General features: G+C 36.2%; 2 protein-coding genes across 2 annotated transcripts; one reads left to right on the forward strand and one right to left on the reverse strand.

The window, feature by feature from the left end:
• The first annotated feature begins 437 nt into the window (after positions 1–437).
• Positions 438–21,526, forward strand: LOC140171381 (arylsulfatase I-like). Its single transcript, XM_072194626.1, has 6 exons — positions 438–580; positions 16,464–16,666; positions 16,891–17,101; positions 18,766–19,018; positions 19,661–19,803; positions 20,819–21,526. The coding sequence occupies exons 2-6, from the start codon at positions 16,499–16,501 to the stop codon at positions 21,097–21,099; spliced, it is 1,056 nt and encodes a 351-aa protein (XP_072050727.1). The 5' UTR covers positions 438–580; positions 16,464–16,498; the 3' UTR covers positions 21,100–21,526.
• LOC140171380 (uncharacterized) lies at positions 6,905–12,563 on the reverse strand. Its single transcript, XM_072194624.1, has 8 exons — positions 12,524–12,563; positions 11,530–11,628; positions 11,221–11,332; positions 10,175–10,441; positions 9,626–9,840; positions 8,920–9,079; positions 8,350–8,456; positions 6,905–7,494 (listed from the first exon to the last, which is right to left on the reverse strand). Exons 1-8 carry the CDS (start codon positions 12,524–12,526, stop codon positions 7,267–7,269), a joined length of 1,191 nt encoding a protein of 396 aa, XP_072050725.1. The 5' UTR covers positions 12,527–12,563; the 3' UTR covers positions 6,905–7,266.
• Positions 21,527–22,402: the final 876 nt, after the last annotated feature.

A 22,402-nucleotide genomic window follows, 5' to 3' on the forward strand; every position in this document is an offset into this window, starting at 1 on the left:
TGTAACATCCACCAATTATCTGTGCAGCTCCCCAATATGCCTAGATCATGAAGTAGAAAGAGTTTCTTCGTTAGGTCTTACTGCCTGAACAGAATTATCCACACATTAAGTTCTCTCCTGAGGTTAGTATCTGTCAATGAGGTAACCAGATCACCAGGCTGTCATTATAGCTAGAGACAATATATGACACAGTTGGTTCAATGAGTTACATAAAATGATCTTTTTGCTTCCTAGATCACAGGAAGTAAATTTTACCTGGGCAATTTGTGGTTAAATGTTGGTAGAGTTATTTCCATCGATTGGTTGAAAGAGGAGGTGAGACAAGATCAATTCTGTTCAGGCAATGGAAATTAATGAACATTTATATGCAATTTGTAATCAGATACGATATGGTTTACAACACCACGTGATTACAACAGCACAGCCATCGGACAGCCATCTTGTCTCCCATCAGATGAGGTCACATTAGCAGAAGAATTACAAGACGTTGGTTACTCTACACACGCAGTTGGCAAGTGGCATTTGGGGTTTTATAAAGACGAATGTTTACCAACCAATCGAGGATTTGAAACATTCTTTGGTATGATATCTTCTGATTATAGTAGTGCAGATTCATGAGATTAGCGAATCAATTGAGTGGTACAAGCAACGCTCTGCAGGGTCAATTTCGAAATTGGGTGACTTGTGTTTGGCAGATGTGAAATACATCTGACTGGGCGTTTTAATTACGTAACGAACAAAGGCATTGACATCATCGAATGGCTGCCCAGTGCTGTAATGTGTTTAGTTATTATATAGGCCTAATACTTATTATTAAATGTATTCATCATTCCTTTCTTTTCCCTTCTCTGTACTTATTCTTTCCCAGGCCTACACTTTATCACTCCTTGTCCCCTCTCACCCTCCCTCTCTCATTCCCATCCTTTTCCTTATATTTCTATTCATTCTTAATTATATCTTTTCATTTCTCCCTTCCTCCAGCCCTCTATATCCCCTCCTCCCCTCTTCTTCCCTCCTCCCCTCCCAAGACTTCTCACAGGGGTGAATCTGCCCCTTCCCAACCCCCCCTCCCCTCATTGGGTACACCACTATTTCTATACCAATCTCCTTCTTAAAATAAAATTAAATGGAAATTTCTAAAAAACAACCTTTATAGGCCTATACCTATACTTACATGTGTACGCATAGCGATTACCATTATAGTGTAATATAGATATGTGGAAATGGCAGCCTTCATACATTCTAATGTGTAATCGATCAGCAAGAGCGTTCAATTTATTTAAATGAAGCGCCTAAAGTCAGGTGGGTGGTAAAGATGATTGCATCGACAGCTAAAGCCTCCTTTATAGACTTCAGACCCACACAAGCACACATTTGGGATACGTGGGAACAATGGTACCACTTTACACATGACTGCCCTTACACATGACTGTATTGTGGTCACTTATTGATACTCACCTGTTGTGTAGAGCGTTAATATGATGCCGGATCAGTGACCAATTTAATGGCGGAACCCCTTTGTTCGAAACAATGGTACCGTACCACTTTTATGAATAGCCTGTCGCAATTTCTAATCGGCATCAAACGAACAAAGCATTATATAATCTATTGCGACTCTATTTCTATTAAAAGCTCTTTGGGTACAAGCAATTGGTATTGTGCTCTCCGATCCTTGCGGGTCACTTATTACGCAAAATACGATATCCAACGTTAGCCACATGATGCAGTCATGTCTACAGTAGAATTCAATTCGACCTTTGCAGGACTTAAACCCCATTAAAAGCTATTAAACCAAGATAACACTCATTGAAAACAGCTCAACTGATTAAATCATATCTTCTCTGGTTAAATACACACAACATATGTGTCTGCTTTACACGTACAATGGAGCAATGAGCTGGGATTATACTTTCAGTTGGGTGAACGATTATAAAGCGAACGCTAGAGAACAATTGTGTGTGGTCTTTGTTTACGAAATGAGACAATACGTGCTTATTGTTGACCAGCGTTCTTGAAAATGAAAAACATGGTGGTTTGCAGACTTAACACGGTTTGGAAATAATTTCTTCATATTTTTTGGTGTTATCTGTCGTTTACATATCCTTCCTAAAACACTAAAGTACGCATATTTCCGGTTATTTTTCACACAGCGACGTTAAGTAGGCAATGTACTATTACCTATAACATTAACTAAAACACCAAAGTACGCATATTTCCAAACATCTAAATTAGCTAAAAATTTAGGACATGTTACAAAACTATATTTTCTAGAACTTTAGAAGAGTACTTTTAATATTGGCCGGTTATTTTTCACACAGCGACGTTAACTAGGCATATCCCCATACTTTTAACGTAGGCTATTTGTAGAGGTCACGCGTCAATGGGAAAGAGCACTGTGTATTGTGTATAGGAAAACGGACAGTAACTGCAGTATGAGTTGTTGAATCCCATAATGCTAAGGTCAAAGTTTATACGGGGTCAAATTTCAATTTTGTTTAAACCAAATTCAAAATATTCCTCTGGTAATAAGAATTCAGAAAATATATAGTTTGACCTCTTTATAACTTATCATTCCTGAGTTATAAGCAAAATGGTCAATAGTCAACAGTTGGTCTCCCCACGGGTCAAAACAAAAAACGTCTTGCAATTTTGACGAAAATGGTCTCAAAATGTTCGACTTGCTATAACAATTTCAATAAGGTATAGCTTGCAATACTCGTTTTGTTGCCTAGGTAACACAATGAAATTAGCCTCTTTGGCTTGTGACCTATTTTGCCGTGTTTCCTAGGTAACCAAATGTCCTTGATAGAGCAAACTATTCATTTTCTTAATTGCTATTACAAAATAAAGAATTTGAGAAAACGGAGGAAATTTAATTTTTGACCCATTTTGAGCCCAATGTTGGCCTGCGACCTCTTTGCTCATAATTTCGTTGATGAGTTAAACAATAATATTTTCTGAATCCTAAAGACCAGCCACAATTTGAGCAACTTTGAAATTTGACCCCTGTATAAGATTTGATCTTGGGATTATGGAATTTGTTTAAGTGACCCACAAGGAGAACATAACGCCAATTCTGTTGCTTATTTCACCGTGGGCTAAAGTTTGACTCCAAAAGTGATTAATCTACCCAGCTAACCAAAAAACGTTTTCTGAACGTTGTGAGAACGTACCGTTGACGTTTTCTAGACGTTTTGATAAAACGTTTTTAAAACGTAATTTTGTGGAGGGTTTTGACGTTTTAAAAACGTTATTAAAGACGTTCTAAAAACGTTTTCACAACGTAAAAGACGTTTTTAAGGCCTATCTTTCCGTTACCCAAGACGTATCCAGGACCTAGAGAAATCGAATTGGACGTTCTAGCACGCAACTAACGTACTAAGAACGTTGCAGAAACGTCCAAAACGTCCTGAAAACGTTATAGCAACGTAAAAACGTATTGGAGGATGCATTCCTCACCACCAGAAATCGTATGTTACGTTTCTACTACGTTTTTAGAACGTTTTCTTGACGTTTTAGTGACGTTTAGAAAACGTGCTATGTTTTATTAGTTAAAAGTCCAAAACAAATATCAAATATTATCAAATTAGGCCAATACAAAATTCATGAAACAAATTAGTTTGGCAAATTAGTGATACTTACGACTTATACGACACATAATAAATCACACAAGACAATTAATGTTGATTTGATGTGTGATTCATTAAACTTTATTCCTGTGTATGAATATTATTCTTCATTCATTTTCGTTGAAAATACTGCTGAAACATAAATTAATTTTATACAAACATGCTATGCAAAATCACCCCATGGAACATGTGGAACTTGTGTTACCATGTATCGAGTCAACTATTGTCATGACCATTGATGACTGTTTATATACACTCTATTACTCGATTTATAATAATTATTGTTTAATACATATGCATGGATGGAATACTCATGAAACCCGATTATTGTACATTTATAGGATAAAAAGTTTTAAAACATGATTTATATACATGAAAACCCTCAAATATATATAAGTTACTATTTATAATTGAAGACAGAATAATATTCAAAAGACTAGTTTGCGTATAATGTCCTGTCAACCAGACCAAAAATGCCGTTCTGCGCAGGTCAGCAACCAATCACACCGCGCCTTTGCCCTGACGTCAGACGCAAACTAATGTTTTCAATTCGGTCTTCAGTTAAATTCGACAAACTTAATTGATTACTCTCACGTACAAAGCGCAGTTAACACTCTAAGAAATAAAGGTTCTAAAAAGATTCTAAAGTTGTCTTCTCAGGAGAACCCTTAGACGTTTTCTAAAGAACCAAATATGGTTCCAAGACCATCGAAAATGGCCCCCAAGAGGTTCAAGATCTAAGAGGTCGGGTTCTCCTGAGATGACAATTATTTCTTAGTGAGTTGATGATGACTAGACTTGAAAGTGCTCGTAACTTTTGCCAACACTTTGCTAAAATTAAGTCATAATTATTGTTCATGGTTTACTTTAATTTTGTAGAATTTTGCCATAGGCCTACTGTGTTCGTAATGAGTTATAATGTCTAGCCGCTCTCTAATTTAATTAGCATTTATGCAAAGTAACGTGGTCCGGTTTGACACTATGACAAGAACGTATTTGCGCGATGTTGACAAGTCACAACTCACAACGAATATATGGCGACGGAATTAACAACACGTATTTTGATTGACCAAGTTTTAAGGCAGAATTCTGTGAAATAAAAGTACCATGAACATTTATGCATTTATTTTAGGCATAATATTGGCAAATGTACAGTTCATGAGCCTTTTCACGGCTCATTACCTAAATTGATTAAATGTAGGCCTATAAAGGTGGTAAGTCTGCATTTCCCTTATGGAACCAGCCCCGTTCTCAAACCGCGACGCCTCTCGAACAGCGAGCGGAGCGAGCAGCGAGCGCAGTGGAAAATCATCATACAGGTATCAGAGTACAGAGTGCTAGGAACTACCGGTACCCAAAGCATTAACGAGCAAATTATTCCTATAAACGAAACTACTTTCGTTTTCGGCCATCATCTCCCTCCCTGCCAGAAACGTAAATCCACAAATGTTGAAAATTATCTTCTTAAAAGAAATATTTTTACAAACGTCATTGAGATTAGAAACCCACTCCCAAAAACGTCGATCTTTTTTGGTTGTTCCTTTAAGGGATGGGGTATGAACGTTTGGACAAAATTTATTGTGGGACATATGAGAGCACATCAGACATATCGAATTGCATTCTGAATACGAAGAATGTCCTTCTGATATCAAATAATTTTGATTTTTTTTTTAAATTCGCAATGTAATACACATTTTATGTGAAATGATTAAAAATTGAAATTTTTGAAATTAACAGTACTTGCAGTTAACTTTATAAATTTTATGTTTTATACTTAAAGTGTATTTATTTAGGATAAAAAGCCGACGATCAATTTAGACAATTTTGACCTTTCGTATTGGAGATATGGATTTTTTCTCCCAAAACACACAAAAAAATAGGTCTTTTTGGGAAAAATTCCATATCTTCAATATGGAAAGTCAAAATATTCAATTGATCGTCGGCTTTTCCTCCCAGCTACATACACTTTAAGAATATATCATTAGATTTATAACATTTACTTCGAGGACTGTTGATATCAAAAATGTGAAAAATATCAAATTTTAATAATTTGTCATAAAATTTGTATTATACTGTTAATTTAAAAAAATGAAAATTATTTGATATCAGAAAGACATTCTTCGTATTCAGAATGCAATTCGATATGTCTGATGTGCTCTCATTCCCCAAAAAAATACTGTCGAAACGCTCATTCCAGATCCCTTAATGTCATTAAACACATCAAATAATTTGAATACGCACAGTCTAGTCTCAAAGATAAAATAAAGTTCAATTGAAGTGTTGTGTGAAAACTCCTCAAATTGAATTATTACCTCTTTACTAGTGTCCCCAAATACTACGTAAAAACCACTAATTTACATTGTTTACGCAACATACAAATAATATCATCACTTCCGTTGCTGATGGGCAGAGCGATTAACTGTAAACCGTTGACAAGAGCGTACTTGCGCGATGTTGACAAGGCGCAACTTGCGAGTATGGCGACAGAAATAACAACACATACGGCGTGTAAAACACACATAGTAGGCCTACGCTTCGGATCGGAGGCGCATTGTGAACATCGCGGAAGTATGCTCTCGTCAAAAGTTTTATACAGCAAATTAAAATCACGGTAGTTACTATAATCGATAAGTCGCTATAATCTGAGGCAGAATTTAAAAGTCCGAGTACCGGTACGACATTTTCGGTCTGGTTGGCAGGATGTCAGACGCAAATTAGTCTTTTTAATTCGGGCTCAGATTATAGCATGCCCTCGAGCGTCAAGTCGCAAGCATATGGCCTTTAATGCAACTTTGACCAAAGGGCCGTTCATATTACGCCGCAATTGCGGTGCGGTGCCGCACTCCAGAATACTTACGATATTGCAATGAAGTTCAATATATTTTAACTTGGAAATGCGACGAGTAGCGTTGAGTTGAGGCAAAAAGTAATCGATATATCGGTACCGCATCGCACTGCATTGCGGCGTAGTTTGAACGGACCTCGACGCTGCAACAATAAGGCTTTTTGAAGTATGACGGGCACAAATGGAGATGGTGTACTTTTATTTGGGTGGCCTAATCTTGTGTATGCTTTCTTTCAGCATACAAAAGATTACCCAAATCAAAGTACTCCCTCTTTTGTGCCCGCCATACTTCAAAAACAATAATCAACGATTGTGGAAACGCACTCAGCGAATACTAGTGTGATTATACATGTACACTAGTGAAGTGACGTAGTTAATCGAATTAACTACCATAGCAATAGATGAATAAAATGTTGACTGTATCCCCAGTAGTAGGCCTACAACGTCCATGCGGTACCGATGCATTGAACCATATATGTCAAAGAAATGCTAATCACTTGCACCTGTAAGATTAGTCTGTTAAAAAGAGCGGTATTGTATTCAATCTATTATATGATTGAAGACAGGTGATGAGTGCAACCTGCTGTAGGCCTAGTGCAGAGCGATCTATTCAAAAATTGTATTAATCTATTGCTATGGTAGTTAATCCGATTAGGACGTCACTTCGCCAGCGTATATCGGATAGGAAAAGTTAAAAGCTATAAGTACAGAAACAAAAACATCTTAACATGCTTAAGACATGAGAAATGTTTTAAAATAAAAGTCTGATATATAATCACAGTTATTTTAAACTTAAACCTTATATTTATGGAATATATATACTTCAATAGACAGTGAGCACCTTGTCCGACAATGTTGTATAAAACTAGCATGTTTACCAGTACAGTGTCTGTGGTCTTCAGTTTCAATGTGTCCCCTAGTCTTGTTCTTCCTCTTCCTGTTGGGGACACGTTCATTTTCGCCGCGCTCATCATCCTCCAATTCCCCTACAGGTACCGCTACATCCACATTCCCAGCTTTCTATAGATGATAAAATGGAAAACAATCTATTTATAAGCATGATCATCATTTTGGGAAACATCATTTTTAAAATTGAACTGAAACCCGATTCCCCTTAAATATATCAGCTCACTAAAATAGCAGCCCTGACAAAATATATATAAATAGGCATAAGAAATTCTATGAATAAAAAAATTCTATCAGGTTATGGTCACCCTTAGATATCCAGACAACTTATTTATATTATCAGTATCATTAATTCTGAGTAATTTTCAAGTTCTGTATAAACCATAACGAAATCATAATGCGTGTGTGGGGGAGGGGGCATGGTGCCCTAAAACCTAAGAGAAGTGAAAATAAACAAAAATGCCCCATAGAGAAAGAAACATCACGTAGGTATGTGAAATGTAAGGCCAAAAAAGTATGTCTCAGATACATTTGGTAAAATAGCTTTGTGCTATGCTTTATTATTTTTTTAAACATTATTTTAAGAAAATGAGCTGTGCGATATGCGATATTTTTTCATTTTACATTCAACGAACAATATTTATGCACTTTTTGATATTCAGATACAGAAACATATAGTAATACACTGCAAAAACAGTGTCTAGAGATTGAACACTTTTTTTTTTTTTCAATTTGTAAATACGTTTAAAACCTAAACACCAATGTCAAATTTCAAAACATCATATGTTTAATATCTAAACACAAGACATATTTAATTCATAAACATGTTTAGCATTTAAACGTGTTTACAAATAGAGGACAAGGTGGTGTCTAGAATGAGTGCTTATATTATAACCCCTAGACATTGTTTTAGGCCTACATGAATTAAATAAATGAATTTGGCATTTCAGCAATGATATTTGAACTTACTTTATACTTTCTTCCACCTGGAAGATTTGGTGTTCTTTTCAGATAATCTCCAAGTCCCTTCTCTATCCCAACCTCCTTAGCTTGAGGATGATTCTTCATGCAAGCTTCTATAGAAAGGTGGAAATGATATGAGTTCAGTATTAAATTAAACTCCTTTATCAAAATAAACGGTCTGTATCTCAATATTAGGATTTCCCAAAAGCCTACATGTCGACGTGTTACCATACGTGCGGTCTGTGGTCTTAGGGAAATATTTTTTATTTGATAAGTTTATGAATAAAGTATACAATATAATCTAAAATAACAAAAACTAATTGGAAACAGACGTCCGATTTAGGGGTCCGATTTAAATATCCATATTTTAATTTTACACCCACTATGATTGGTTCAGACAGCATGACAAATTATATGCATTCTGTTTTAGGCTTAGCCGATCTTAGCTCTATGGAAGCTTATGGATCTGTTTTCTCACCCAATGTTTGGAAACATACTGTGAAATAAAAGGGAAGGCCTACATGATTTGACATATTATGTTAATCATATATTATATCTTGGGCTTATGAAACTTACTGACGATAACTTTGTAGAAAGGGCTATCTTTAATGCTCAGCTTGCCCTTTCTCCCTAATACACTGTAGGAGGACCACAAATTGTTCGTTCCCAGCTTCCTCATCACCCTCCTGATGGTTTCGTTGAGATCATGTCCTCCAACAAGACTGAGGTGTCGTATCTGGAATAAAGACATGTGAATCAAAGCTAAATATTTTTAATGCATTATCGCATGGAATTTGGAAGTCAATATCGTTTATGATGTTGCCGTTGTTGATGGTTCAGTATCTTGTGATACTTTGGCACACAACTGAATAAAGTTACTGTGATTTTCATTGCAAGTGCAATATGTCAAACATATTTTGAATTATGGCCTATTTATAAATGATCATGATTATAATTATTGTCTCATTTTGGAAATATAATGTAAAATTTATGTATGTAGCTCTATTTTGTGTTACTTGCAGCAATATTGGCCTGTTCATCCGCGACAAATGGCGGATACATGTTAGATTGTGCACTTTCATACTTCTAAAGCAATATTTAAGTACAGCAGGCTAACTTCCACTTGCAATTAATAATACTCTATATAAATATAGGGAAAGATAATAAATTTACATTATATGGAAAATAGCATAACATTCATTTCCTGAATATTATACATATTTATAACGTGAAAAGTATTGGCCTGAACGACACCTATATACTTTTTTCACAACGAACTTACCATTTTCTTCCGGAATAGTTGTGTCTCAAGTCTTTCGGAAACATCCTTAAACTCCTCTACCGTTTGCAACGGTTTTTCAAGAGGATCTTCCTCTGCCTCGTGTGCCTCACCTCTCTCTGGCTGCCTGTTAATAAGGGTGCGCAACAATGTAAGTTGTTCGTCCTGTGCTTCCTCAAGTTTCTGTAGTTTCAGAAGCACACTGACTTGGAAACTAGCTGCAAAAATATAATGCAACAAAATATAACAATATTAACATAAAAATATTAACATTAAATTAATTAAAATTAATATATGCCCCTATATAGCTAGAAGAGGAGGAAAACTACGAAGAGGAAGAATAATGAGAATTGTGTATATAACACTATATAATAATTATGTTCTGTTTTTTACAGAAGTATCGATCAAATCTACTTCGTGAGGCCTGTTATCATGCTATTATTTTCACTTTTAATGGCTAGCTCATTGAAGCAATATGAGTAGCTCAAAAAAGCAATGAGGGAGGGGTTATTTTGATGGAGAAAACTTAAAATAAATGTAAAATAGACTTACACTCTGAAGTAGTCACTCTCCGAAAACCTGGAGTGGTTGGTGTTGATCTCATAGTGCTTGTTGAAGCCAGCTGAGGATCGTGGTGACGAGGAGTTGTTGGCAGGTTGGAGGATTTGGAGACTGGTTTGGGGGATGGAGTTGGATCCCTGGATCGTGGTAGACCTACATGTACTTGAGGGGGTTTGGGTAGGCTCACTTTCTGCATGGACTGTTTTCTTGGACTACGACGTAGTTTTTGCTTGGTGGTATCTGGCTCGGAGTCACTATCTATATATAAAAAAACATGAACATATTTACAATGGTGATTATATCAGATACTCGGATATACCGTGCGGTTAGCTTTTCCTTCTTCAATGATCTGGAAATTGCAAACATGTTATAAGAAGCATTCACGTTACAAATATGTTATAATAAGAGTCTGGGCCCCGGCCTGGCCCATGCCATAATTTTCAAAGAAACAGCCCTAGCTGACCCTTTCCAAATATACAAATTTATGATTCGTTACTATTAGATTTGCTTTAAATGTCTTCACTATGATCAGTTTCCTCACCATCAGCGCCAGCATCACTGCCTGAATCAAGTTTGGCAGGACGGCGTTTTTTCGTTGCATCGTGCCTTCATCGTCTGTTTCCAGATTTGAAGTTTCCTCCGCCTTCCTCGCACAATTCTTTGCTTTCATATAATCTTCTGTGTATGAAAAAAGATCATCACATACAAGACAGCATAGGACAATAGGACCACTCGTACTTTTTTTTTCATATATGTATAATATTAAGGCCTAAAAGGCGTAAAAGTATTGAACAAATAATGTTGAGCAAAATATAGTGCAATTTGTTCTGATTTCAGGTTTCAGGTTAGATTTAAGACCTTTTTGAACTTCGGACTTACGATTAATTTGTCTACGGCAGAAAGACATGCTTGCTATATATAAGACGTCGGAAAATAATACCAATTTAATAATTTAATTTAATTTAATTTAATAATACAAGTGGTATATCATATTAAAAAGTAGAGATTCTTTCACGATCTATCGATGTTTAACTTACTGGTCAGTTTAATCACCCTGATCTTGCATCTGCCCCACCGCTCCTCATCAGGAATGTCGTGCTTTCTTGCCTTGTAAGCTGGGTTGTGGGTTGGCCAGTAGCAATAATTCTCCTGTATATAATAAAAAATAATAAGAAAAAAAATTAGAGAAATTTGTACAAGGGTCTACGGCACTATATTTTATCTGTTTCCTTTCTCTTTGTCGTTATCAGCTCAACGATATTTGACCGGTTTGAAGAATCCGCATTGAAAATGTCGCTGAAATTATAAATCCGTATTATCGCAAATTATTGTTATAATTAACTTGCCTCTCCTTCTTCATGTCTTCCTCCTCCTTCAATCCACGATGAAGATATCACATCAACGGTAGATTCGTCCACGAAAATAACCACCGCGTACTCTCCCATCTGTACGACGTAATAACAACAAAAGCATAATAAATGATTTCATAAACATACACCTAGAATATAGCCGTGTAGGCCTACATAACAAGATGGGCCAAGTGCGCGAAATATTACACATTTTTTAGATTTAATCATGCTGATTTGATAAGTGAATCATGTTAACCTGGTTAAGAGGTTTCTTCGATATCGGTATTCCGTGGCCGGTTTCATCCAACAACAAAAAATAGATTTACTAATTATTATAGTGGTCATATTTAATTTATGGGCATGTGCGTGTAAAAAATCTCCAATAATTTCCAAAACATGGCAGTCATTCTCATAATAATAATATAAATTACATTAAGAGATCGGGACAACATTTGCACAGTATTTTTGTGGGACATCAAATTGCAATATGAATACGAGGAATGGCCTTCTATGATATCAAATAATTTTGATTTTGTTTTGTTGTTGTTGAAATTTCGATATAATACACATTTTATGACAAATTATTAAAAATTTAACAGTCCTCGAAGTAAGTTTTATAAATTTAATGATAATACTTGAAGTGTATGTAGCTGATGGGAGGAAAAGTCGTCCATCATTTGAAAAAAAGTCTTTTCTTTTGGAGGAAATAATCTGTCTTCAATACGAAATGTCCAAATTTGATGGACGGTTTTACCTCCCAGCTATATACTTTAAGCATTGGTAAGTAGGGCCTACATATCATTAGATTTACTTCGAGGACTGTTAAATATCAAAACACATCTTTTAATAAAATTATTTGATATAGGCTAGGGAAATTCCTCGTATTTAAAATCAGAATGCAATTTGGTGTATGATGTGCTCTCAGGTCCCACAAAACATGCAGAATGTTGCTTTTGAATACTTTAAAATTAAAACAAAACTTCATTTTTACCATAACTAAAGGCAATGTAGCAAAGTCATGAAGATAGACATGTGTCTGTGTGTCTGTCATCTGTGTCGAATTTCATCGCTTAAGAAGAACAACAACACATACAAAATCTAAATGTTTCCTATCTTCTCTTCAAGTGTCAAACCGCAAACGGATACGTTTTGCTCTTAGTTTTTTCAAGTTCCATACGTGGAACTTTCTCTGATGAATACTCATGGATTTCTATTTTAAGGGTGATACACCTTCTCTCTCTCCCTGTGAGCCATCGGTTTACACCTTGACGTCCTGCCATCCCCCTCTCTCCCACCTATTTTAATCTAATACTAATGGCCATTCGTTTTCCCAGTCGCCACCCAAACAGGGTGGTGGGGTTATGTATTTTAAATTGTGATCATATTTGATAAAATGTCATATTTTGTTTTGGTCACATTTGAAAGCTAAAACACCACTAACAACCCTGTAAATATGAACAATATACTAGTAGCTTTTCAACTACTGGAGATGTGTGGTTGATCGAAAGTTGTGAGGGAAGGATAGGGAAGAGGAGCACATATAAAGTCTATGGGAACAGGGCGTTTCGCATGTGTAACTTGAATAAATTAATGACTACAGGGGCTACATGAACTTGATTTTGGTCTTAATTTACAGCTAAAAAATTCTACTAGTTGTTTTTAATCATTTTGAACTCATATGCATGCATACATAGGCCTACAGAATCGTCCTGGTCATCGACCTCTTTGATTTTTTTCAGACAGAAGCGCAATTCAGACGTCCCATTTTAATTCAGTGCTTTCAGGCAACACAAACCTAATTTTAAACTAAAAATAAAAACAGATGTGGTCCACTTCCAAGCAATCAATATACATCATTATTCATTTGCAATCATTTCATAAATATTGCAACATTCCATTGTTTAGGGCTAAAATTAGCGTACTTGAACTTCTCTGGGTAATATATGATTTATGAGGTCATACCATCTGTTGTCTTTAACCATGGACTTGGAGTTTGTGACTAACCCAGAACATAGGTCAAGACTGAGGTGGTACAGGTGAAGTTCTGGGTGCACAAAATACACCTCTGGGTGCAATTACCGGCAATACGATAATCATTTCAATGGATTTCCAGTAAACCCTTCTGGTTGACTTTAAAGCAATTATTCAAATTGTGAAGTTTTGGGCGCTAAATACTCCCTTAATCACATGTTGCTTACATATTGGGCAACAACGGCCACTCTTTTTTGCACTTGTAATTATTAATGTTACTTCTCACGTGTTCTATTTTTATACTTGATGACTTCTCTTACTACTTTCAGGAATTTGTCTGTGTAAATATATATGATATAGCTGAGAATAATAATATTACTTGTAATTAAATCGGGTATACTAAGTTGTCCGACGATCTGATGATCGAGTGTCGATGAGTGTCATGCTAATCTAATACTCATCTAACACATTATGTCAGATAGATCAGACTTATGAAATAGGTATAATAATTTGACAAACATGACAAAACTCAAGTCAATAAACCACCTTGAATTTCAATCAAATAATTAATTGTAGGCACGGCCTTTCAATTCTGACAACATCGCCGATCTTTTTCAATTTTGAGGTTGCAATTATAAAGCGCTCAATCACGACGAATAGGCCAGCTATACGAATGCATCACGAACATACTTAGTATTTTATTTAGTAGTACGGAATACGGAATTAAACCATGAATATCATCAAATCTTACAACATACTTTTAAGTCAAGAATGGTAAATAATTAGAAACACAATATCCTATTAAAAACATCTTATTAAGTTTAACTCCTCAGCATTTAAAGACTTTCCTCGAATTCAAATTACATCAACCGTCATTGTGGATGCCATATGTCATGTATGTAATTACTCATTGTACTTCACTGATTAAATTGACTAAAAACATACACGCTTTATCATGTTTAATGCAAATATAGTAACAATAAAATACAATCTTACCTTTGTTTGGTAGAACTGAACGAAACAGATGCAAATAATTCCTTTTGATGAGCAACTTGATGTATATATTCCTTAGAACAGCATGCCAGCATAAACGATCATGTACATGTGAAAACGTATAATTTTTCACATTCCAGGTTTGAATTTTGGGTTGCCAGACGATTCACAAAACCATATAGGTCACACTTAAAGATCTCAAGCAAGTCAAACACCCGGGTCATACATCACAATCTCTAAGACACAGTTCCTCATTAACCAGCAGCTTATGCTAGGCTTAGGCTGACTTTAAAATGTTGGGTGCAAAAGCTTAACTCTACAAATTGAGATCAACGTCCGAGAAGTGATGTTGTCGAATGCATATAATTGAACCGTGCTGTGATGAAGAGATTGTTGTAATAAAACGGACCGCGTGAAACACTTGCCAAATTAGGTGCATGTTTCCTGATTGATGCACATATATAAAGAATTAAACAGTTAAACTTGTATTCATCAACAATATACATACATCATTGGCTTCACAATTGCTGGGATTTATGCGCGCACAGCAGGCGAACATTTTAGTTTCATATTTTGAAGTGAAAGTTGATACACATTTGGGTTCATTTCCACGAAGTGCGCAAAAATATGCAATTTTACACTATTTTATACCAAATCAATGCGTTTAGGGCAATCTATAAAGAACAAGGAATTTTTCTTTCACTTTTTTTCTTTGAGTTGTCGGGGGGGGGGGTGATTGTCATAAGAATTCAAGGAATTATTTAATCCCTGTTGATTTAATTAATATTAAGTCGGCTTTGTCATGTGTATCTTGTCTTTTTTTACTTTCTTCAATCCTTTCCGTCCTTTTCCTCAGTCTCCTGACATGATAGCCCCTCTTTTTCCTTTCTGTTAATTGCTGACGTACCAGATATCCGGGGTAAGACATACACAAATTGCTTTTACCTGGTGGAGCGCCAGAAAACTTTTCAATTCTAAACTATTTCATCCAAAAATCAATTAGGTATAATACCGAATAGGCCTTTTGCCTGTATTTTTAGAGTAAATATACTATAGACCATGCAGGGAAGTGTTTGCCGAAAACGGGGTGGGGTGACATTTGATATCCCAAAGTGTATGGGGACGTGTCTCCCCTGTCCCCTAGGATTTACGCCTATACAGTGCCTTAAACCAGAGTACGTGTTAAAACATTTTGATAATATGAAATAATAATTAAACGCTTTAGAAAGACATTTAATTGAGGTTATACAAAACGTTCGGAAAACGTTCTGGAAATAACGTATTATGAACGTGGCAAAATAACGTACAAAATCGAAATATTTTGTCACGTTTTAAAAACGTTTTCTGAACGTCATGGTAAAACGAACATTATTTTAACAAAGTCAAAACGTTTTTAAAACGTTTTTAAAACGTTTTGGAAGACGAAGACGTAAAAGACCAAACTAGAACTTAGAGAAAACGTTTTCTAAACGTTTTGTGTTTGCTGGGTACAGTTCTACTACTATTAACTAATTCGTTAAAAAATGAATAACGATAATGCCCTCTTCTACCTCTCCTCGTTGTCCCTCTCACCTCCTCAAACTTACCATACCTTCCTCTCTTCTTCTATCCTTGCTTTGCTCCAAAATTCGGAACTGCCACCAAGTTTTGCCAAACAAAGGAGGTGACCTGCTCCATTTCAATTCAGATAAGTTTAATTTATCCAAATAATATTATTCCTTTCATTTCATGATGAAAATTTCCTTCATTGTGACTGATTTTTCTCATTATTTATGCCAGTAAACAATCGTCTACCCCTTATATACAAACAAGATTTAAATTCAATAGCGCCATCAGTGCTCACATTTAGTTAAAAATTACTATACTTCTAGTCATCCGCAACAGCCGTGATATGTGCTCGCTAAATATAAATTAACTAAAGGATATATCGTTGACTGCAAGCATTAAACATTTTGTATTATTTACAGGTACCTACTCTTCCTCAGCGGATCATTTTACTTACATGAGAAATATGAGTTTTCCTAATAATGAAACAGGATCCGGACTTGACCTTCATAATGACACAAGACTGAGTTTGAATCCAGTATGGGATGGCATCGGTCACTACTCAACGGAACTATTGACAAGAAAAGCTCAACATGTGATAAGACGACATGCTAAATCTAAAAAGGTAAAAATACGATTATTTGATGGACTTTAAAGACCACGATCGAAAATGGTGTATTGTGGCTCTCTTTAAATATAAAACTTAAATGAAGTATTCATCGCCTAGGCAAAACACGATATTGAATGGTCAATGATAATGTGCTTACTCCATTCTAAATTCTTTCTGATAAGGCGAGAATCGTGTGTTTATGAGAGAAACAGTAATCATTATATTTGTTTCGTTTCTAGCCATTATTCCTGTACTTATCATATCTGGCTGTACACAATCCTATTCAAGTACCAGAACGCTACAAAGAGCCTTATAAAGACCGGATAGCTGACGAGCAACGACTAACCCTGGCAGGTATGGTACACTGCTTGGATGAAGGCGTACGCAATGTGACTGATACACTGAAAGAAGCTGGTCTTTATGATAATACCGTTATCATCTTTTCTACTGGTAAGCTAACTTGAAATTGTAAATTATCAATGATTGGAAATTCAGGGGTTCTTGAATCATGATAAACTACAAAAATGTACACCTTTGGCCTTAAGGGAGGTGTAATGAGCGAACCGTGGTTTGGATTCCAGAGGGAGGGTGTCTGTAAAGAGGCATAGCCATCAGAAAATGAATAACGCGCGCCAAATAAACTGACTGCAGTAATTTTCCAAGTCTTTAAAAAAATAGGCATAGGTGGGAATCGAACCCGGCACCTCCCGGTTCTGAATCAACAGATAGTATCAATAAGCCAACTTCCTATCTGCACTAAAACCTGTGATATTAATTCTTGATAATGCTTAACGGAAAAAATCAATACTAATGTACGATGTCATTCAAAATCAATAGAAGTCCCACAACTAAAGTAGCAATCGATAAATCTGCTCACTCAATCATCAAATAATCAATCGAAAAATAAATAAAATAAATAAATAAATAAATAAATAAATAAATAAATAAATAAATAAATAAATAAATAAATGGGCCCATTCTCTCGAGCCCCAAAACGTCATTAAATAAATAAAATAAATAAATAAATAAATAAATAAATAAATAAATAAATAAATAAATAAATAAATAAATAAATAAATAAATAAATAATACAAAAAGAAATTATAACTTAGTTTTTCTAGGTCCTACGCTGGAAAAATTAAGCAGCATAAGAAAAGTGACAGACGCACGGTTTCGAACAAGCGACGCTCAGAACAGCAACTAAGAAACCACAACGCCTTAGACCGCTCGGCCATAGAACAGAGGATGATTTAAGCACTTCCCACCACGCCACTGTGTTGACTTGCGGTTAGCACAGCTGTGTGAGTGAACATGACACGACTGCTCGCACATAGCATTGACGGCCATGGTTAAATTTGAATTTGGACTGATATATTTACAATAAAAACGCATTCACAATGCTGGTCGATTTCACATTTTATGTTACCTACAGAAGGTGTGAATTATCCTTCATGCATACATCACTTTAGATCTGAAATCGACCAACTAATAATGACACACGCACAATTCTTAAACAACATCTTTTGCACAGAGTTCAATGGGATTTGAAAAGTAAAGTGGCAGTTGAAACTCTGGTGATAACACGTTTGCAGTGCATGATGGGGCTTCCTTAAATCATCCTCTGGCCATAGAAGCACAAAGTTTACTCAATGTCAAAGAAATATATTAACCTTTAACGTTAACGCAATATTGGCACATGACACGGGCACATGTCTGCGGTTAAAGATACTGCATGATAGAAAGGCGCACAAAGGGTCTATCCCTGAAGTTAATGGTCATTGACATGTAACCAATTCTTTGTATACCCTTTATGGACCGGGATCACACATCCACTGGCTGGAAACACTCCATTTGGTGATAGGTCTTATTAATTCAGCTTTGTACTCAGTAGACAGCAATCGCTCCCCCTCCTGTTGTATTCGGTCTATCCTGCGGCAGCTTATTGAGTAGCCAGGGCTGGTAATGCAGTCAGTTCCATCCTTTATTGAGGAGTCCAAGAATGTTTCCACAACAACGACAACATCAGTCGAGTTTAGTATATGGGGTATGGGTGTGTTTAAAATATCAACGAACATATGCTATGCTTGAATTACAGTAATTTTACCATCTTTCAGATAATGGTGGATCTGTTCAATATTCTGGAAACAATTGGCCTTTCAGAGGATCCAAAAACACTCTTTATGAAGGAGGTGTCCGTGGAGTTGGATTTATTCATAGTCCGTTATTACCTGATCAAATCAAAGGTACCACTAGCCATGCGTGGATCCACGTCACTGATTGGTTCCCAACAATTCTCTCGGGGTTAGCTGGAGGAGACATCAGCATGACGAAACCAATAGATGGTATCGATGTTTGGAAGGCAATTATGTAAGGAAGCTATGTTGAGTGAAGGGTAGACTAGGTATTGTTGGTAAAAGCAAAAAACAAATCGATTTTCATTATCCAAATCAATATATTGAAAAATAACACTTTGCTGTTTTGTAAGCGTTCATTCTACAAATCATATACTTTGAAAACTTGCTTCATTTATTGTTGTAAATGAGTTATGTACGTTTTACAAAAGTGTTGTTATTTCAGCCCTCTTTACAACATAACTCAAGAACTATAGGATCTACAAAAGTATATCTATGATATTTGAATTCTTCTACATACTCGCTATGAAATGATCAATGCATTTTGCCAAAGCTCACTACCATTCGCAAGATGCTGTGAACTACCAAATCGCAACAGTTTAAAATAATTTAGTTTAAGCAAAGGATTATGTTTTTACTGCCTCGGATACAATATGTGCCTGTAAAGGGTACTGCATTACCCTTCATTTCTTAATAATCATATTATTGGCATAATAGATTTATTTGAGTAAAGTTGGTTGTTTCCAGCATTGTTTCCATTTTACTCGTAGGTGATCCAATGCTTTGCAAATTCGAATTGTCACGTAAATGGTTCAGAGTCTCAATGTTTAATTTCGTAGATGACGTTAGATTATAATAATAAATTTATTTGATACAGCTCCAACTGGACCTCTCCAAGGAAGCAGCTTCTTCACAGCATTGATCCTATTTCATTACTTGAACCCGACCTTACAGGAAGAGCAGCTCTACGGATGGGTGATTGGAAATTGTTACTTGGAAACCTATGTGGCTTTCGCCACGGTCAGTATCAAGATTAACACATCATTTTGCCCATGTTTTACTTGAAGCGTTACTACAGTACTCGTGTGGTGGATTGGTGGCTGAAATTCTGAATTAGTTCAATGGCTCCAAGACGACTGCTTGTGCACTTGCGTGTCTATATTGTATGAACATCTAAATAATGGGTGGCTCTACACGAGAGGCGTGATCCGCATTAAATGCGCATTCCATGGATGCGTTGCGTCATGATCCCCCTACACGCACAAGCTATCGCGCCATGAGAGCCCTATACGCACACATACTGTAACGCACTTACGGGTAACGCACTCACTACGCGATCATTTCCCAGATGCGGATCATTCGAGTGACTTTCTATTATGGATGAGATCGCACCGAAACGTATTAATGGCTGTATTTATTCCTGAGTTGATTTAAAGATTAATTCTTTATCGCCCCCCCCTCCCACGGACCGCATATTGATTTTCTGTCACAAGCCTAAACTATTAAACAGGTATTATTAAAGTTTGATAAGTTGCACCAGGCTGGTACGAAGAGAAAGCATCCATCGGGACACAAAAACAAGTAGTATCCTATCCTCATTCCAGGGGGGTGGTACTTCGATGCAGGTGTAAAGCTGACACTTTCAATGGTAAATGAAATAATAAATGCGGGGATTTGCCTGAACTGAGTGATGGACCTTTTGACATGACACAAATTATGGTGCCGTTGGGTGAGAACGTAATTTTTAGTCTTTGCATTGCTTCAAATGTTTTAAAAACACACAAATAAAATAAAATCAGTAATGATGGCAGTTGCCATTCAAGTTGAAAACAAACGTGTTTAGGTGATAGATCAATGGAGAAATAAGGGATCTTTGAATGACAGAGCAATATGGGTATGGCAAAATATTTGAGATTCTTTGACGACATCGACGCTGATCTTAACAGCCTAACATACGCATCATATCCGAAGTGGCACTAAACATAACAAAATATAATCACATTGTTTGTTTGTTTGTTTGTTTTTGTATGCATAGGGTATGAAAATTTCGAATTATGTGCTTGGTATACACCATTGGAGTCGAACATAACTTCCATAAAGCCTAAAGAGCCACGATTTAAGAAGATATGGTTGTTTAACATAGCCAGAGATCCGCTGGAAAGAAACGACTTGGCTATCAGACGCCCTGGTATTGTAAGAAGGATGATAGAACGTCTACGGGCATACAATGCAACAGCGGTACCACCTTGGTATCCACCCGCTGATCCTAATAGCAATCCTGAATATCATGACGGAGTTTGGGGACCTTGGGAATGATGTTAACCACATTCATCAAACTACCAGCGGATTCAAAACATTTTTCAGAAAACATTCAAATGTCGGGTTATATAAAGGGTATATAGGTACAAAACAATATTCAAAAACATTTTCGAAAACTTGCTGCAAAACATTTTAACATAATGTTATTTAAGTGTTGACAAAATATTTTGCAAAAACGTTGGCCACAAATTATTTAACAATGATATTGTGACAGCATTTTAGATTTAAACACAGATTTTATTACATTGTCCAGAATGTGTTTCACGCAATGGCGATCTTCAGGTTAATGAGAACAATGAACGTTATTCCGAGCCATGCTCACAAGATTTACAACGAAGAAGTAAAACAAGGTTGCGCTTTCTGCGGATGATGACAAGAGAATCATTCATTCTACCACACAAAATTAACACTTTGGCGATTTAAATATATTTTTGATGTGTTTTCCATATAAACGTTTTAAAAACGTTTTCGTTTAAAACGTTTTCAGGAAGGGCGATTTGTCTCTACGCTGGCGACACAACCCCGTAAACGCACTGATTTGAGTCTGCCACTACAAAATCCAACATGGCGTTACTCTCAACTTGAGATGAGACAGACTTGTTTCAAGTTGGGAGTAACGCCATGTTGATTTTGTAATAGCAGATTGAAATCTTATCCTTCGGGCTCACAAGATTTACAACGAAGAAGTTAACAAGGTTGCGCTTTCTGCGGATGATGACAAGAGAATCATTCATTCTACCAAACAAAATTAACACTTTGGCGATTTAAATATATTTTTGATGTGTTTTCCATATAAACGTTTTAAAGACGTTTTCAGGTAAGGAGATTTGTCTGTACGGTGGCGAAGCAACCCGTACACGCACTGATTTGAGTCTGCCACTACAAAATCCAACATGGCGTTACTCTCAACTTGAGATGAGACAGACTTGTTTCAAGTTGGGAGTAACGCCATGTTGGATTTTGTAATAGCAGATTGAAATCTTATCCTTCGGGCTCACAAGATTTACAACGAAGAAGTTAACAAGGTTGCGCTTTCTGCGGATGATGACAAGAGAATCATTCATTCTACCAAACAAAATTAACACTTTGGTGATTTAAATATATGTGTTTTCCATATAAACGTTTTAAAGACGTTTTCAGGTAAGGCGATTTGTCTGTACGGTGGCGAAGCAACCGCGTAAACGCACTGATTCGAGTCATCCACTACTAAATCCAACGGCGTTACTCTCAAGTAACTATATTGAAAATGAAAGCCTGTATGTAAGCTGATGTTCGGTACTTGTAAATATCTTTTTTCGTT

This window comes from Amphiura filiformis, chromosome 15 (assembly GCF_039555335.1).
Source record: "Amphiura filiformis chromosome 15, Afil_fr2py, whole genome shotgun sequence".
Lineage (NCBI taxonomy): Eukaryota > Metazoa > Echinodermata > Ophiuroidea > Amphilepidida > Amphiuridae > Amphiura > Amphiura filiformis.

Coding starts and splice junctions, on each gene's coding strand:
- LOC140171380 (XM_072194624.1), bottom strand. Junction 10,442..11,220: donor CAGGGTGATTAAACTGACCA/GTAAGTTAAACA, acceptor TTTTATATATAG/ATAGTGACTCCGAGCCAGAT. Junction 9,080..9,625: donor AACTATTCCGGAAGAAAATG/GTAAGTTCGTTG, acceptor TCTTTATTCCAG/ATACGACACCTCAGTCTTGT.
- LOC140171381 (XM_072194626.1), top strand. CDS start 16,499: ATGAGAAATATGAGTTTTCCTAATAATGAAACAGGATCCGGACTTGAC. Junction 19,019..19,660: donor GATGTTTGGAAGGCAATTAT/GTAAGGAAGCTA, acceptor TATTTGATACAG/CTCCAACTGGACCTCTCCAA. Junction 19,804..20,818: donor CCTATGTGGCTTTCGCCACG/GTCAGTATCAAG, acceptor TTGTATGCATAG/GGTATGAAAATTTCGAATTA.